Source organism: Apis florea, unplaced genomic scaffold (assembly GCF_048593485.1).
Source record: "Apis florea isolate Af1SG1 unplaced genomic scaffold, ASM4859348v1 contig_3203_pilon, whole genome shotgun sequence".
NCBI lineage: Eukaryota > Metazoa > Arthropoda > Insecta > Hymenoptera > Apidae > Apis > Apis florea.
In genome coordinates this window covers 5731089-5748969 of record NW_028256723.1, presented here as the reverse complement: position 1 = coordinate 5748969, position 17881 = coordinate 5731089, and the positions used below count along the sequence as shown (strand labels likewise).

The window sequence follows — 17881 nt, the reverse complement described above, 5'->3', positions numbered from 1 at the left end:
AATATGAGGTTTTAAGGATCTTCTTGAGATTGATGATACGAAATAGTTGTGATAGTTTTCTTTCGTCTGAAAGAAAGTACTCCGAGAGAGCAGAGAACTAAGGAAACTTGAAAGCGAGATGTATAATTTTAAGAATCTTCTTGATATGAAATTGACTTATTATGACAGTTTTCTTTTTAAGATCATTTTTTTCTTTTATATATATAACGCGTGTCTGAAAGAAAGTATTTCGAAGGAAAAATAAGGAAACTTTGGAAACAAGATGTATCATTTCAGAATATGAGGTTTTAAGGATCTTCTTGAGATTGATCATACGAAATAGTTGTGATAGTTTTCTTTCGTCTGAAAGAAAGTACTCCGAGAGAGCAGAGAACTAAGGAAACTTGAAAGCGAGATGTATAATTTTAAGAATCTTCTTGATATGAAATTGACTTATTATGATATATATATAGTTTTTTTTTTAAGTATTTTTTTTTTTTTGTTATAACGCGTGTCTGAAAGAAAGTACTCGAAGAAACTAAGGAAACTTGAAAGCAAGATGTATAATTTCAAGAATATGAGGTTTCAATCTTCTTGATATAATAATATAAAATTGTGTGACTTGTAGTGATAGTTTTCTTTTTAGGTATTTTTTTAATATAGACGTTTTTCCGAAAGAAAGTACTCGAAGAAATTAAGGAAACTTGAAAGCAAGATGTATAATTTCAGAATACAAGATTTCAAGAATCTTGTTGATGCGATGATACGAAACTGACTTGTCGCGACACTTTTCTTTTTAGGTATATATTTTTTTAAATACAGACGTTTGTCCGAAGAAAAGAAAGTACTCGAAGAAACAACGAAGAAAACTTGAAAGCAATAAAATGTGAACGCGAGCCAAGTTGGAAAGGAATGCACGCAAAAGTGCACCTAATAAACAGTTAGGAATACGATTTAAAGCGAAGGTAGGGATTCTAAAGCGGATACGCGTATTTCAAATTCCTATCCAGATGCACGTATTTCGAGACGAGAAAAAGAAGGACGAAGAAAATTTCTCAAAGTTCCCCTTCGATGCTTCTCATCGAAGCCGCTCATCTCCGCCCGTCCTCGATCGACGACGATTAAAGGTTTTTCACCGGTTTGTCCGCCCGAGGTTGGACCTCGACCGCGACCCCGCCGTGCATCGCGTGCGGATGATCGTGAATTGCGCCTCTTCGATCGTAATCACCACCGTCCCTCGTCCTCCTTACTTCTGCATCCTCCTTTCCCCCCTCTTTTTTGCACCGCCGTGAAATCTCCGGTTATTTCTCTTTCCATTCTCACACACGCTCAGACTCGGCGTGGCAACGCCAATCTCCCCATTCGTATAGAAAAATTTAAATCTCTAACTTTTCCGATTCTCTCGTAAATGGTTTCTCAATTTGTTCACCGAGGCCTCGCTCCAAAAATTTTTCCAAATTACCAGCAAGAAACGAATGAATGGAGGGAAGGGAAGAGAAGTCGGAAGCAGAGCAACTATTCCTTTCGAAAGGGATGGAACGATCATTAGCTCGACCCCCTCGATCGGATCATCCTCTCGATGAAAACTGTATATCGAGCGGATTCGGGACAAGTCGGACACGTCCCATCGATATAAATAAAGTATCCCTCCCGACTATGGATCGTCCGACGCGGGGGCAAATGAAAAATGCCGAGGCCGGCGATCAATGTAAATATATTCATGACGTGGGGTGGATACGCGCGTGTGTGCGTGTATATTATATATATATACATATGTACACGCATATATAATGTTCGCGTGGAAGGTTTTAGAGGGCCGGCTCTCTTTCTTCGAGTGGAGGCGACTCGATGCCACTCGAAAGGCGCATAATTCACTCTTTGGCAGCTCATTACAATTTAAAAAGGCTTTTGTCAGTGTTACCGGTCGCCGTGATTCCTTACGAGCTCGCGTCAGGGGCCTGTCACCTTTCGGCCCTTCCACGAAAAAAAGCCTTCTTTTCATTTTTCTCGAGGCTCGAGGCTGTTAATACTCGGCCTGATCGATATTTCATAGTTTCGAGACGATTACGCGCTTTATATATTGGGTGTCCCAGCAAGTTTCTTCCTACTTTTTTCTTATTAGTTTTAACGGAATTTACGTTAGAACGTGGTTTTTTGCTTCAATTTTTATTGTTGGCTTTCGTGAAAAATTGTGAAAATGACAAGCGCTAGAAAGAGCTTTTCGTGGATGAGATGAAGGAAGCGATTTGTAACTCCTGGAAAAAAGAAGCGAGACAGATATATATATGTGTGTGTGTGAATTCCGTCAGGCTGTGAACGTTTCGCAAAATATCACGCTCGTAAGAAATACTGGACGTGTGAATATAAGTAACTTTGCAAAATTTAATAGCGTGTTAATTCAATGAAACTGCACCGCTTTAAAACCGCATGTTTATCCGGAAAGACAGGGAAAAAATAACCCGTTGAGAAGAATCGAAGAGTTTCTTGTGCAAGCTTAGAAGATCGGCTGATCGAAGTATCTCACGAAACGATTTAATCCTTTTTATCCTACATTTTATTATTATAAATGCTAGGATATATATTCACGTAACATATACGCATATTATAAGATAAAATTTATTTTATATATATATATATTTTCAAATTTTTTTATTAAAACAGCAAGTCAACTCGTATATAATATTCCCAGAGAAATGTGTTTTTCGTTTCGTATCGAATATGAAAAAAAATTTCGAATTGATTGGAAATTTTATACAAAAGGTTAAATTTGGAAATTTTAATTTGGAAGACGACGACGCTGAGTCAGACACGAGAAGAATCGGCAGAAAGATCTGATTTAAATCTCGAATTTGGAAGAAAAATAGGAAAAAACTTACTCTAACAATTACAAAAAGTATCGTAATTTATTGGAATCTCAGATCACGTATTCTTCGTTGAAAAAAAATCAATTTTAACAACAAAATTCTATAATAACTTTTCGCGAAATAAGGGAAGAAAGATCGACGAGAGAATTGTTGGGGTTTAAAAGGCGCGAATCGGCAGAAAAATTCCACAATCTTAAAACGTTAATTTATTGGAATCGCGTTGAAGAGAAATCGATAAAGATTTCAACAACGAAATTCTACAATAACTTCGCGAAATAACGAGGAAGGAAGGAAGATCGGCGAGAGAATTGATGAAGTTTAAAAGCGCGAATCGGCGCGAATCGGTAAAAAAAATTCCACAATCTTAGAACGTTAATTTATTGGAATCGCGTTGAAGAGAAATCGATAAAGATTTGAACAACGAAATTCTACAATAACTTTTCGCGAAATAACGGGGAAGGAAGGAAGATCGGCGAGAGAATTGTTGGGGTTAAAAGCACGAATCGGCGCGAATCGGCAGAAAAATTCCACAATCTTAAAACGTTAATTTATTGGAATCGCGTTGAAGAGAAATCGATAAATTTCAACAACGAAATTCCATAATAACTTTTCGCGAAATAAGGGAAGGAAGATCGGGGAGAGAATTGTTGGGGTTTAAAAGGCGCGAATCGGCACGAATCGGCAGAAAAATTCCACAATCTTACAACATTAATTTATTGGAATCGCGTTGAAAAGAAATCGATAAATTTCAACAACGAAATTCTATAATAAGTTTTCGCGAAATAAGGGAAGGAAGATCGGGGAGAGAATTGTTGGGGTTTAAAAGGCGCGAATCGGCAGAAAGATCGTACACCCGATTTACAAATCTTGAATTTGGAAGAAAAAGAGGGAAGAACTTGTTCTCGCACCTAACAATTACAAAAAGTATCCTAATTTATTGGGATCGCGTATTCCTCGTTGAAAAAGAATCGATAAATTTTAACAAGAAAATTCTACAATAATTTTTCGCGAAGTAACGGGGAGGGAGGGAAGATCGGCGAGAGAATTGTTGGGGTTTAAAAGGGTATCGGCGGTCTCCGTCACGGATATCGAATCGCGCCACCGCCTGTCACGGTGCACACGGTTTAACGCGCACGGTTTATCTCGCAATTCCGAGGCGGCCAATTCCCCAACGACAAATCGTCGTCCCCTTCCCCCCCCCCTCTCTGTTTTTTGCCGGCCAAAGGAACCGGTCCAGAGGAACAAAAGGATGGAAGCGGCGACCGAGGAGAGTCTTGGATTTCTAATTCGCCGATCATGGCCGCCGCCATGTCGAACCAGAGAGAGAGAGAGAGAGAGAGTGAGTGATCCGCTTTTGTGGAAGGCGAACCTGTTGTTGTTGATCTGCGTCGACAGAGCCATCAACGAGGAAGGATCCTATCCGGATTGTGAAAAATCGAGAAACATGGAATAATTTGTGATTTGTGAGAAGAGCAGAGCGAATTGAAATGTTACAGTTCGAAATTCATGGAACAAGTTCATTGAACGATCCAGTTCAATAAAACGGAAATGAAAATCTGTTTGAACGAGTCTCACGTTCGAAATCCGCTCTCCATTCTTCTCGCGCAAAAAAAAATGGCGACTTTCTTGCGACGTACCTGCCCCTCCCCTCGCACACGTTCCATACCCAAGAAGAAGAAGAAGAAGAAGAAGAGGAGGAGGAAGGGGCTACCTGAAGGAAAATGCAACCACGGGTCCCAGTGGGACGTGGTTCGAAATTGATATGTATTCCGCGGCACAAGGCGAGTCCAATCTATCGCGGGTCAAGCAGTCGGAATTTTAAGCGCGATATACGCCGTTCTATACGTCGAGATCCTCCAGACGTCGATATACGGGGTGGCCCGGCCAAGAATCGAATGGAACAATCGTTGTTGGGATAAAGATTTAGAAGATGCGTGAAATTTTTTTTTTTTTTCCTTCTTCCTTTTCCCAGAAAAGATGTAAAATATATTTCAAAGAAAAAGATCGATCTTAGTTTAGAAAGAATTCGAAGAATTGAAAAATACCTCTTTCTAGCCATAGAAAAATTTCTGTCAACAGGTCGATCAAAGATTGAACTGATAATTTCGAGTAGTTGTATCGCGAGATAATAAGAATTACGAAAAATTTTAGGGCAAGCAAAAGCACCCCTTGATGAGATTGGATTGACGATAATTTCAAAAGTCTACATAAAATTTGTTCACAAAGGATTCGCAGAATGAGCACTCCTTTCTCGAAAATCTCTTAATCGGATCGATCGAAGGTTGAATTGCTTGATTTAATTTGAAAATATCTTAATCACGAAAAATTTACAGAGAGGCACCTCTTTCTCAAAAGAGATCGATAATTTCAACTTTTAAATATCTTTAGTATCACGATACAAAGAATTCACAGAAAAAGCACCCCTTCCTCAAAAATTTTTTAGTGGACCAATCAAAGATTGAATTGCTCGACATTCGACCTATATCGACATATACAACAAAAAATTTCCAGAGTGAAAAGCACCCCTTCCTCAAAAATTCCTTGACGAGCCAATCAAAAAGATAGAATTATTCACAAATCAATAATTTTTACCTGTAACACGATACAAAGAATTCACAGAAAAATCTCTTAGTGGACCAATCAAAGATCACAATACAACAAAAAATTTCCATGTGTGAAAAGCACCCCTTCCTCAAAAATTCCTTGACAATCATCAATCAAAAGGATAGAACTGTTCACAAATGAATAATTTCGATTTTTAACTATCACGATATAAAGAATTCACCTCTTTCTCAAAAATCTCTTAGTGAATCAATCAAAGATCACAATACAACAAAAAATTTCCAGAGTGAAAAGCACCTCTTTCTCAAAAATTCATTGATAAGCCAATCAAAAAGATAGAATTATTCACAAATCAATAATTTCGATTTTTAAATACCTGTACCACGATACAAAGAATTCAAAAAATATCCCTTCCTCAAAAACTTCCAAAGATTGAACTGCTCGACAATTTCAAACACCTATATCACCTATATACAACAAAAAATTTTCATGTGTGAAAAGCACCCCTTCCTCAAAAATTCCTTGACAATCATCAATCAAAAGGATAGAACTGTTCACAAATGAATAATTTCGATTTTTAAGTATCCTATATCACGATAAATTCCTTGACAAATCGATAATTACTTTTAATTACTTTTTTTTAAATGTCACGATAGAAAGAATTCACGGAAAAGACACCCCAAAAATCTCTTAGTGGACCAATCAAAGCTTGAAAAAAATTTCCAAAGTGAAAAGCATCCCTTCCTTCAAAAATTCCTTGACGAGCCAATCAAAAAAAGGATAGAAGTGTTCCCAAATCAATAACTTCGAGTTTTAAAAGTACGTTTAAAAACACGTTTTAATCACTTCTCACATTCGTTAAAAATTTCCTGAAAGAGGAAGCCTGCTGTATACAACACCCCGTATACATACACCCTTCCTTTCGAAACTTACGAGGACATAAAGCTCTCGCTCACCCCTTCTCCTCCCCCTTTTATACGCGGGCCGATCGCGTGCGCGGAGAAGGGTGGAACGAAGCCGTTGGTGGGGGGACGCCGCGAAGGGACGCCGCTGGTCATCCTCGGAAAATTGAATTTCGTCCCTGAGGGCCGGCCTGGATGAGGTATGCTGACAGTTGGAAAATTTGCGTTTAACCGGGTGCACGCGATCCCAACGCGGAAATCTTGCCGATCCTGGATCTTTCCTTTTTTTTCCTTTGGTTTCGAGATGATGGCCAGACCATTTGCTGGACAGGATTTTTGATCTTACGTGTTCTTGGTGGCTAAAAGACGTGTATAAATAGAGTGAGATGTAAAAATTTTTAAAAATTTTTCTCGGCTAATAAATTTGAATTAGTAGAAAATTTGGTATGTATTTAAAATTGAAAACGTATCTATTTACAACGTTGCTATAATTTAAAAGAATGATTAAAAAACAGCACAATTGTTGTTGCAGACGAGGAAAATTGAGAGGCAATATGACACGTGGTAGCAAAATTAATCCCGTAATTATTATTTTCACATTTCGTTAAAAGAAGGAAGGGATCTTTCGATCTCTATCTCGGCCAGCTCGGCAAAAATTTCAGGGTAATAAGAAAATTGATACGCGTTTCTCTCGCGTTCGTTGCGTCCCAATTTTTAAAACATCCGTCCGTACCGTGTACAGGAAGTAAAGATTAATCTTTGCAATCGCTCGGGGGAAAACTTTTTCCCTCCAATGTATTTTTAACAAAAAGTATTGACTAATGACGCCGGGTTATGTACACATGCGCGCGCCATTTTTCACTCATTTGCAATGCGAACGAGATAAGCGGGCGTCTTAAATTAAAATCGATATTCCCCGTTTACCATTAAAATTTTTACGCCGAAAAAAAAAAAAAAATAAAAGAAAGGGCGTAATCTTAATCGCTTTTGACGTTAATATATCGACGGCGGTCGAGTATAATTTGCATGCGAATATAACCGAGAAAAAGAGAGAGAGAGAGAGAGAGAAGCGCAAATTTCTTTTGTTTCCAGCAAACGGTGGGAAAAAAATTTTCGGCCGACTACTCACCGTGTGGCACCCATCCATGGTGGCACCTGTCGCAGTACCGGATGTGCCTCTTCCCCGGGGTGAACGAGTCGCACGAGCATCCATTCACCGTGCATTTGATAGACTGAAACCGAGCAAAAACAATAATTACCAGGCTTAAACGTCTCGAGCATATTGTTCCGATCGTTACGAAATATCCTACTTTCTCGTATAACGGTGCGCGTGACGTCGCTCCTCGAGCAAAGTGAGAAAGTAAAATATAATATTTCAATTACAAAAGAAAGGAACACATTCGTTTCAATCATTCTTCGTTTCTTTTCTCGATTTTATTCAGAGAAAAAAATTTTTGCAAATTCTTTTTCTGCTAGTCGAGTTAATTTCAATAAAATCCTAAAAAAAGCGTCTTGAAATATATTTCCAAGCCTAGATCCAAACGATCGAGGCGACGACTATCCCCACCCAGAGCTGCAACTGCTCTGTTCAAAAGTATGAAATATAAGGGGGATGGAAACGTTTCTTTCGGAAGGGGTTCGTGCGGAAGGCGGAATTTTTATACGAGTTTTCAGCCGAAGGGAAAAAATATATAGCGGACAGTTTGGCGCGGATTAAAGGATCGTTGCCACGGGCAAGAAAAAAAAAAGAAAGAAAGAAAGAAAGAAGGGAGGGGAGGGGGGTGTGGTATTTCGAGTGACCGTTTGGCACGACGCCACCCCGGAGGAGGAAGAGCCGTAGAAGGGGTGGACTTGGCCGGATTTTAAGGAACCGTGAATATTTTCCGCCCTTCGGCACGAAATTAACCCCTCGGGAGCCACCGTCCGATCCCTCCCCTCCCCCTTCCCCCTCCCCGAGGCTGAAACGAAGAGGATATGGAAATAGAAGAGGGAGAGGCATTACTTTATTTTTTTTTTTTTCTTCCTTGCCTCATCGTGCGGCAGTGCATCGATGCAACGGGGAGGAGAGGGAGGAGATGCTAATCCCTCGTCCATCTTTCATGCGTTCGAAAAGTTTGAGCAAGCTTATTAAACGGGCGCCCTTTAACGCCCCGTTTTCATCATGGAACCGGCCCCACCGGCCGGGGATCTTGGAGCTACGCGTTTCTTCGAGCAAGGGAAAGTTTGGTCGTTTAATGAAATCGCGAGTCGATAGGTAAATCTGTATCGTACACGTTGCATCTTATTTATTGAACTGATGTTTACGAGTGTTATTATACATTGAAACGTTATATTTGTACAATCAAAAAATATTATTCAGAATTTTAATTATTATTCGTTCGAACGATAAGTGGACGAAATTATTTTTTAAGAAAACGATATTGCTTCTTGTTATCTCTATTAAAAATGTATTTACATAACGTAAGGATATAATTAAACATGTAAAAAAAATCGATATATAAAAAATGAAGAGAACAAAACAAAATCGAAACGATTATTTTTCTACGTATCTGAAAATGAATTTTGTCCAAACTTTGTTAAAATTAATATTTTTCCCTACACTGCACTAACGATAATATAATAGATCGAGCAAAAACTTTTCCAAATACACATAATTCTTCTTTCGTTCTTCACCACACTTATTTTCTTAATACGATTTTTCCTTTTCGCTTTGTCATTTATATTAAATTGATAGATTTAACACGAAATTTCATGGCCACCAAAAAATCGTAACTACTCGATACGCACCTAACCTAAAAAAAAATATCCCACCGTAATAATCGTCGTTCCCCGTTTAAGGATTTACGACGATCTTTCTTTCTAACAAAGAAATAGGAAAGAAAGGGACTCGTTTCGCCGTGAAACACTAACTATAATTCTTCTTTACCACACTTATTTTCTTAATACGACTTTGCCATTTACATTAAATTTGATAGATTTAACACGAAATTTCATGGCCACCAAAAAATCGTAACTACTCGATACGCACCTAACCTAGAAAAAAAATATTCCACCGTAATAATCGTCGTTCCCCGGTTTAAGGATTTACGACGATCATTCTCTCTAACAACAAAGAAAGAGAGAAGGGGGACTCGTAGTGGAGAACGTTTTCGAAAGGGGAAAACGTCGTACGCGTTATTACGATACAAGTAACGCGTTATGGCGTTACGCCGGCGTGTGCCGCTAATATAAAGACAAATGAAGCGACGAGCGCGCCACCATCTTCGGCCATGTGTCTTTATCCAGCCGCGTCCGTCCCCGCGCCCGCACCGCCGCGGAAAATGTTCTGTCGCCGTGCGACCGGCCGGATGCCGTGCACGCCGCGCGACGAAAATTTAACGGCCGGCTAAAATTTTATTACGCTCGCCACACAGGGGTTATTTATTCGGAGCGGAGCGACAAGATTATACGGCGATATTAGCGGTCGCTCGTGCCGAGGGGAATGGAGGGGGGCTGGCGGAAAGGCGAAACAAAGTCCCTGCTCTTTCTCTCTTTTTTCACCAGTTAATTTGACTCGAACGGAGCGTGGAGGGGGGAGTCACGTGAACGTGAGTGCGTACGTCTCGTTGCGTGGTTCGCGATACGGATTTAATTTTATCGTGTTGGGAGGGGGGGGGAGGGGGGAAGAGAAGTTCGGCTTTGCCAAGCGAAAATTAAACTTCTCGTGCCGACTCAAGGAAATGTGAATTAATCGATCGTGCATAATCATAAAAATCAATAATTAACGCTCAATATTAATAGTCAAATAAGTGTGGAATATAAGTGGAAAGAAAAAGAGAGCAATCTCGACGACGAAATAGATAGATATATATATACATACGAAAGTTATCCTTTTAATCCGACAACTCCTTCGAGCAACGTTCGAGTTCGCCAACGTTCCATTTAACCGGCGATTCAATTAATCAGGCGAATCAGCCTGGTTTTTAAAAGAGAAGAAGGTAAATTGATGAACTCGTCGGTTGGCTGCTGGCAGCATCGTTACGCGTCTAATCGGAAGATATACAGCCGCGAAAAATATATATACAGAAGCTGTTACTTAAGCGGGGAGTATTAAACGAAGGAACGAGATGATGAACCGGCAGCTGAAAGAGAGAGAGAGAGAGAGAGAGAGCTGGCAATAAATGTTTGGTGGGTCGTAAAAACGTTATTGCCTCCCGTACGCGACGATAGCGGAAAGAGATTTTGCTCGCTGACGAGATATGCAGAAAAGATAAGGAAAAAGTAAACTGAAAAACTGATGTCCCTCCACAAAGGAATCTTGTTTATTGTCATTCGCCAAAGAACATCTTATCTCTGAAATTATTTCACCTATCATTCATTAGATCGATCTCGAAATAATTATCGCAATAATTATCCAAATTTTCTTCGCCTTCCTCGTCTAATTGTAAAAGCGAAAAATTACGGCTCGACAGAAAATTCGCATCGACGAACGCAATGTCTCGTCACTCACACGGGCATAAAAGCGAGATTTCCGGGGCCCCCGAAGCGTTCCAGTCTCCCTCTCCCCCCCCGCAACGAGATCGAACACGCGGCCAGAATTGTAATCCAAGCGAGGAGCAAGCAACGATGGCTGTTCAACAACGTATCAACGGACGATAATTAATTGCGCGGATATGGATTACGCGAATTATCGGGAGCGTATATTTCCGATCGATAGGGGGCGATGGCGGCGATGATGATTATCATTATAATCGCGAGAACGCAATAAACCTGGCGCGTTGTTAAATATACACGATCAACGCCGAGGTTTGGAATTCGTTAACGAGCGGGATGGAATTACGCCACGTTTCTCGATCTCGTGTCGTCCAGACTGAGAAAGTTCGTGCTTTATCGAAGAGAATAGTTTCGTTACGCTCGATCGTGTTGTATCGAGGAATAATAAAATTCCGTGTTTAGAGCAGTGTACATAGAACGGGAGGGCAATTTTCGAGGCTGGGTGTTCCATCAAAGGGTTAAAAAGAGCTACTATCGGCGTTTCACACTCGAAACGGGCCGGCAAACACTCGGCTAACTCGATGGCCACTCTCGTCGATGGATTCCTCGATTCTTCCTCTTCCTTTCTTTCGGGACAACAACCCTCCTCGCTCCTTTTATTTTATTTTCCACCTTTATCTTTCGGCTCTCTCTCTCTCGAGAGAGATATTCGAAGCAATTGTTAATTCGAACGATTTTCTGCGTTGATTCAATCTCGTTCTCGATATTAACTCTTACGTATTCAGAATTTTGGAAGCAGATATAATAACAAGCGAGAAAAAAATTTGATTTCTGTTTTTTCCTCGATCCAGCGAGGTCCGATCGAGATAGAAATTTAATCGCGTTTCGCCTCGGTTTTCTTAAAAATTTTAAATATCGAATCATTTTAAAATCTCTTCGATTCGAAGCGGAGGGATGAAAGTGCTCGAGGACGATGACGCGCGGCCAAATCTCTCGGTCGGATGTTCGTGTTTAATGAACGGGGCTAATCTCCACGCTCGAAATGCAACGCGCAAACCGACTCACTCGTTCATCGTTGCAAATTAATTTGACCAGAGCGCGAATTAAACCTCAAGTATAAAGCTTGGCGAGGGCGTCGACGATGCAATCCCTCCCTCCCCCCTCCCCCTCTCCCTCCCTCGTTAATGAGTTCGAGGATTTAAGCTCGATGCGTTCCGCTGATCCGATCCTCCCCCCTTTCGCCAAACCTCTCCCCCCAAACTTTATCCAATCCTTGGTCGGTCGCGATGCCAAAATGTGATCATCGCACATTTTTCGTTCCACCGTTTTCAATTATTTAGATTGCGAATCTTTCGTTCGAGCGAATTATCATTATTCCTTCTTAAAGATTAAAGTTATTCGTTGTATTTGATTATTGACGATTGGGTTGTGTTTTTTTTTTTTTTTTTTTTTTTTGTATTCGAAATCATTTTCAATCGTACGTTTATTTTACTCGTCTTTCTTAAAAGGCGAAAGAAACATCATGGATCGAGTTGTAAGTGAACTATTTTCGTGTTTCTTGTTTCAAGTTATTTGATATTTGTCGAATTAGATCTTTCTTAGTGAGGATTCGGGAATTTGTTTGTCGTGAAAAGATGTCTTTCCAATTATTGTCACGAGGTGAGCATAGTTGATGATAAAACTATCCAACATCACGTTCGTTCATAGTTTTGCGTGAGAAGGAACGAGAGAAACTCCTCGCATCGCGTCCTTTTGCGCGTGCTTTTTTTTTTTTTTTTTTTTAAAGATAATCGAAATTGGCATCCCCTTCCTTCCTAGGAATCAGAAATGCGGCACGTGTGGTCGATTCCGCCTGTGGGACGGTAGGTACGATATGCCTGGTGAATAGAAACGAGAAGAGAGGAGACGTAACGTTTCCAGGCGGCCATACTTCACGCGTGTGACGGAATAATGAAATGCTAACAGCCTCGGCTGCGTTTAGCATATTGTCGCGGCCACAATGGCAATTTGCGTGATATATCTGCCCGTTTCCTCGGGACGCGTTCAAATGTACCGGAATTAACTGGCCCTCCGTGCCGGAAGACACGGCGTATATTTCGTCTGCCATTTGCCAAAATTCAACTTGAAATATTCTATATATATGTATCAATAATTCTTTCTCTTCGTATTTTTCGGGGGAAGGGGTGGCGATTAATTTTTTTTTTTTATAAATATCGAGAAATTCACAAACTTGTAAAAAGTATTTTACAAGGATAATTCGCAAGAAAAATCGGAGCGGTTCGATCGATTCCTTTTTTTCGAATTCGAGGCGCGAAATTCAAATTAAAATATCTCATATATATATATTAATAATTTCTTCACTTTTTTTATAAATATCAAGAAATTCATTTGTAAAAAGTATTTTACAAGGATAATTCGCAAGAAAAATCGGTTAAAACCACGGAGCGGTTTCTTTTCGAATTCGAGGCGCGAAATTCAAATTGAAATACATTAATAATTTCTTTTCTTCGTATTTTTCGAAGAAAAAGAAAACGGTTGATTCACTTTTTTTTAAAAAATATCAAGAAATTCACTTGTAAAAAAGTATTTTACAAGGATAATTCGCAAGAAAAATCGGAGCGGTTCGATCGATTCCTTTTTTTCGAATTCGAGGCGCGAAATTCAAATTAAAATATCTCATACATTTATATTAATAATTTCTTCACTTTTTTATAATTATCAAGAAATTGACTTGTAAAAAGTATTTTACAAGGATAATTCGCAAGAAAAATTGGTTAAAACCACGGAGCGGTTTCTTTTCAAAGTCGAGGCGCGAAATTCAAATTGAAATACATTAATAATTTCTTTTCTTCGTATTTTTCGAAGAAAAAGAAAACGGTTGATTCACTTTTTTTAAAAAAATATCAAGAAATTCACTTGTAAAAAAGTATTTTACAAGGATAATTCGCAAGAAAAATCGGAGCGGTTCGATCGATTCCTTTTTTTCGAATTCGAGGCGCGAAATTCAAATTAAAATATCTCATACATATATATTAATAATTTCTTCACTTTTTTTATAATTATCAAGAAATTCACTTGTAAAAAAAGTATTTTACAAGGATAATTCGCAAGAAAAATCGGAGCGGTTCGATCGATTCCTTTTCGAGATCGAGGCGCGAAATTCAAATTGAAATATCCTCGGGGGGAAAGAAAACGATTTTTTGCAAGAATTAATTACAAACAAGAAAATAAGAAAATGCAGAATTTCGACGGATAATTCGCAAGAAAAATCGGTTAAAACCACGGAACGATTTCTTTTCGAATTCGAGGCGCGAAATTCAAATTAAAATATCTCATACATATATATTAATAATTTCTTCACTTTTTTTATAACTATCAAGAAATTCACTTGTAAAAAAAGTATTTTACAAGGATAATTTGCAAGAAAAATCGGAGCGGTTCGATCGATTCCTTTTTTTCGAATTCGAGGCGCGAAATTCAAATTGAAATATATATTAATAATATTTCTTTTCGTACTTTTCGGGGAAGGGGACGATTAACTCATTTTAATAAATATCAAAAAATTGACTTGTAAAAAGTATTTTACAAATTCGCAAGAAAAATCGGTTAAAACGGAGCGGATTCTTTTCAAAGTCGAGGCGCGAAATTCAAATTGAAATACATCAATAATTTCTTCTCTTCGCATTTCTCGGGTTGGAGAAAGAAAACGATCAGCTCGCTCTTTTCACAAATAAAATCGAGAAATTCTTCTTTTCCTTATCGTGCATGCACACGCCGTTACGTACAAAATACTTTCACGCATTCATTCGTCGTCGATTAAAAAAACGAGAGGATAAGAGAGGGCGAAGAATTTCGACGAGATTAAAGGGATTGGAATCCTTTAGGGGAGGAGGACGAGGGGGGCGCGCGCGCGCAAAGATTATCTCGTTCGCGGGCAGGTCGAAGGGAGGGGTGGAGGGGTCCTGCGTGGACGATAAATATCGCGGGCGACAAAATATCGCGAAATAAGAAAGGCTCTCTCGAGGTTGACGCACGGCACCCCAAGGAGCACTAAGTCACATCGGGCCTATGCTAACTTTTCCCCGGCCCTTAACCCCCTCCATCCTCTATTTCCGACCGATGAAATAATATCGGCCCCGATTGCCAACCTCTCGAATCCATGTAGCGTGAAACGTCCGCTCCTCCCGTTTCCAGGGAGCAAGTGAGCCGCGATAATCGGCACGAGGATGCGTGCAACCCTTGTCGTTGTTGTTCTTGTTGTTATTATGTTGAATCCTGTTTCCTCGCCGAGGACGATTCCTTATCGCCACGCTCGTTTCGAGGGATGGGAAAAAAAACTTGTGGTGTGCCTTTTGATCCTTTTGATTAATTGTTGAGTTATGCATGGGAAAGCGTGTATTAGGCAGACAGCCAATCGAAAGCATCTGCTTCAATTTAAATCGTTGTAAATTTTCGTTAAGTTTTTTTCTTTTTTCTTTTTTTTTTTCTTTTTTGTAAATTAAACTTAAAGTTAAGTAATTATTTCATATTGGAAATACGATGTGTTGTTCCACGCCTGTCTAGAAACTTTCTACTTTTTTTTTACCGCGATCGAACTGATATTTACGGATTAATTCTAATTCTATCTTATATTATAATATGTATATATATATATATAATAATAATATCATTAATAATAATATTCCTAAGTCTAGTTGGTTAAATGTAGTGGAACAAATGGACAGAGAAGACAGGATAATTACAACGAAGATTGAGAATAGTCATCGCAATCGAAATCTAATCGAAAAAAATCTCTTAAAAATATTGTCAATAATAATAATAATAAAAAAAAAAAGGGTTCACAAATTTCTCCATCGAAACAGAAAATTGCCTGCAGGATCCCTCTGCTGTTTTTTCTCTTTGTTTCAGACAGAGGAAAGGCGGAAAGGGTGCTTTTTAAATCTCATTATTACAGCTGGCGAAAAATAAGCGGAGCTCACGACGGCCTCGAGAACTTAATCCGAGGGACTTAGCGCGGTGAAACGATCCACCTCGGCTGATTTTTTCCCCCTCTATAACGCGATCACCGTGAACAATTAAAGCGTCCTCTCTTCTGGACACAAGTATTCTCTCATCTTCGGTCGAGCAGCATTCAATGGAAAAATTTTTTCCCATTCTCTAATCTCGAAATTATCCTCACTCTCGAAATCAAGGAAATTAATCCAACCTGGATTTTCATTCTCTTCGATAAATTCGTTCGCAAACTGTCGCTAACTGTTACACGCAATATGAAATATTGGAAGGGCTCGTTTTGGCAAAAATTCTGAACATATCTGAACAGAGGCAAGGAAAATTTATTAACCCTTTGCACTCTGGGCTCGGGTGAACCAACAACTCGAGACGATTTTCCGCACTCGTGAATTTCTTAGCTAACTTAAAATGATTTCACACACAAATTAACGTGTAAAACTTTTATATTTTAACATTTTTATTTTCTATCTTTTCATATAAAGGAAGATGATTTATTGAATGTTAAATCATTTGTTGTGTATTAAAAATATATATATTGTTGTGTGATAAAATTTCAATAATAAAGTAATTATTAAAAAACATCCTCGATTTATCGAGGGCAAATAACTCGATAAAATTCGTTACAAACCTTACAATTCCAATAACCTGCTCTCATTTGTCGTCTATTATTCTTACTTTTCGTCTTATATCTCTATTTTTATCGCTATTTTCCTTCTCTCTGTTATCAATTTCTCAACGAATAGAAATCATTTCGTTATTTATACAACGATTTGACACGTACACGTTTACGAACCCTTGAGAAACTTTGAAAATAATATTTCTATCGCCACGAATGTCAATAGTATATTAAAATATATAAAAATCTATTTAATATAGTATATTATGCTTAAATTAAGCTTACGACTCGTCTAACTCATAAAGCGACATTTTTAAAAAAAACCAAACACAAATAAATCGAATTTTTTGCCGCATCAATCCGTGCCGGAGAGTCACCGCAAAGGGTTTTATTAATCCACCAATAATTCCAACGATCGCTAAGAGAAAAATTTCCTCCTTGCCTGAACAATTTTTCGTAAAAAAAGGAATCCATTAGCTCGGCTTGCGAAGGAACATAATAACAACAACAGGCTTTGCAATACGTAAATCGAGAAGGATATTCGGCGCCCGCGGCAAGGATCGAGGATCTCGCGGGCCGATCTCGGCGGAGGCGGGCAAAAAAGGAAGGAGAAAGAAGGAGGGAAAAATGACTAGACATTTTAATAGAGCGAGTTTTCATCTATCGTCGGCCTATTCATCGGCAATTTCCGATTGAGTCGCCGGGGGTGATCGATCGCCATTGTCTCGGCCGCCCCCGCTCCGCGCGCACTTTTCATCCCGGCCACACCTTGCGCGCCGATCCTCCACGAAAATTAAGCGTAATGGACGCGTCGGAACGATGGGCGGGCCGCTTCACGTGACATTTTCTGTCATCGATGATTCAAGGAGAGAGAGAATATTATACATTTATATTTTTTCGTCGAAATATTCCTTTTATTTTCAGTTTAATAATTTATTAAAAATTTATTCGGATTATTTTATTGATTTTAATTTTAATATGACACAAAAATGGCGTTTTTTTTTTTTTTTTTTTTAGTTTTGTTAAGGAGATTATGTATTCTTTCTATCAACTATCGAGAAACTCGAAGAAGAAGTAGAAGGCTTATTCGTAGGGAAAGATTAGTTTGGAACTGAACTTTTATCTCGTATTAGGACAAAGTATGCGTTTCACATTGATATTCTAGTTTGAAGGATTTATTTTCATTCGTATTTATTTTAATTCGCTTGCACACCAGCGATGAAGATGTAACGAATATTTTTTCTTCGACATCGATAATTAAATATTAAAGACAAAGCGAATGAATGAAGATATGAAATATCTTTTCTTTATCTCTAATATAATTCACAATTCTACTTTGCCCACGCGTTCATTAACGTAATTGTCAATTGTCCGCAGTTCAATTTAAGCAAGTAGCACTCGAAGCAGCCGTTTGATAGCTGCCTGACACGGGACGCCCCCCTTTCCTGGTAAAGCGTGCCTACCACAGCTGGCCC

General features: G+C 38.9%; 1 protein-coding gene across 2 annotated transcripts in view; it reads right to left on the bottom strand.

Moving 5' to 3' along the window:
* LOC105735485 (uncharacterized) overlaps positions 1-17881 on the bottom strand; it is a 171399-nt gene that overhangs the window by 76193 nt on the left and 77325 nt on the right. The window contains exons 3-4 of one of the 2 annotated variants that reach the window (XM_086911298.1): positions 7437-7539; positions 6497-6666 (exon numbers count right to left, since the gene is read on the bottom strand). In XM_086911298.1, coding sequence (XP_086767424.1) covers positions 6650-6666; positions 7437-7539 — 120 coding nt within the window. In that variant the 3' untranslated portion in view covers positions 6497-6649. Of the gene's footprint in view, positions 1-6496; positions 6667-7436; positions 7540-17881 lie in introns of those variants that run through there. The other variant, XM_086911297.1, reaches the window with a different exon arrangement.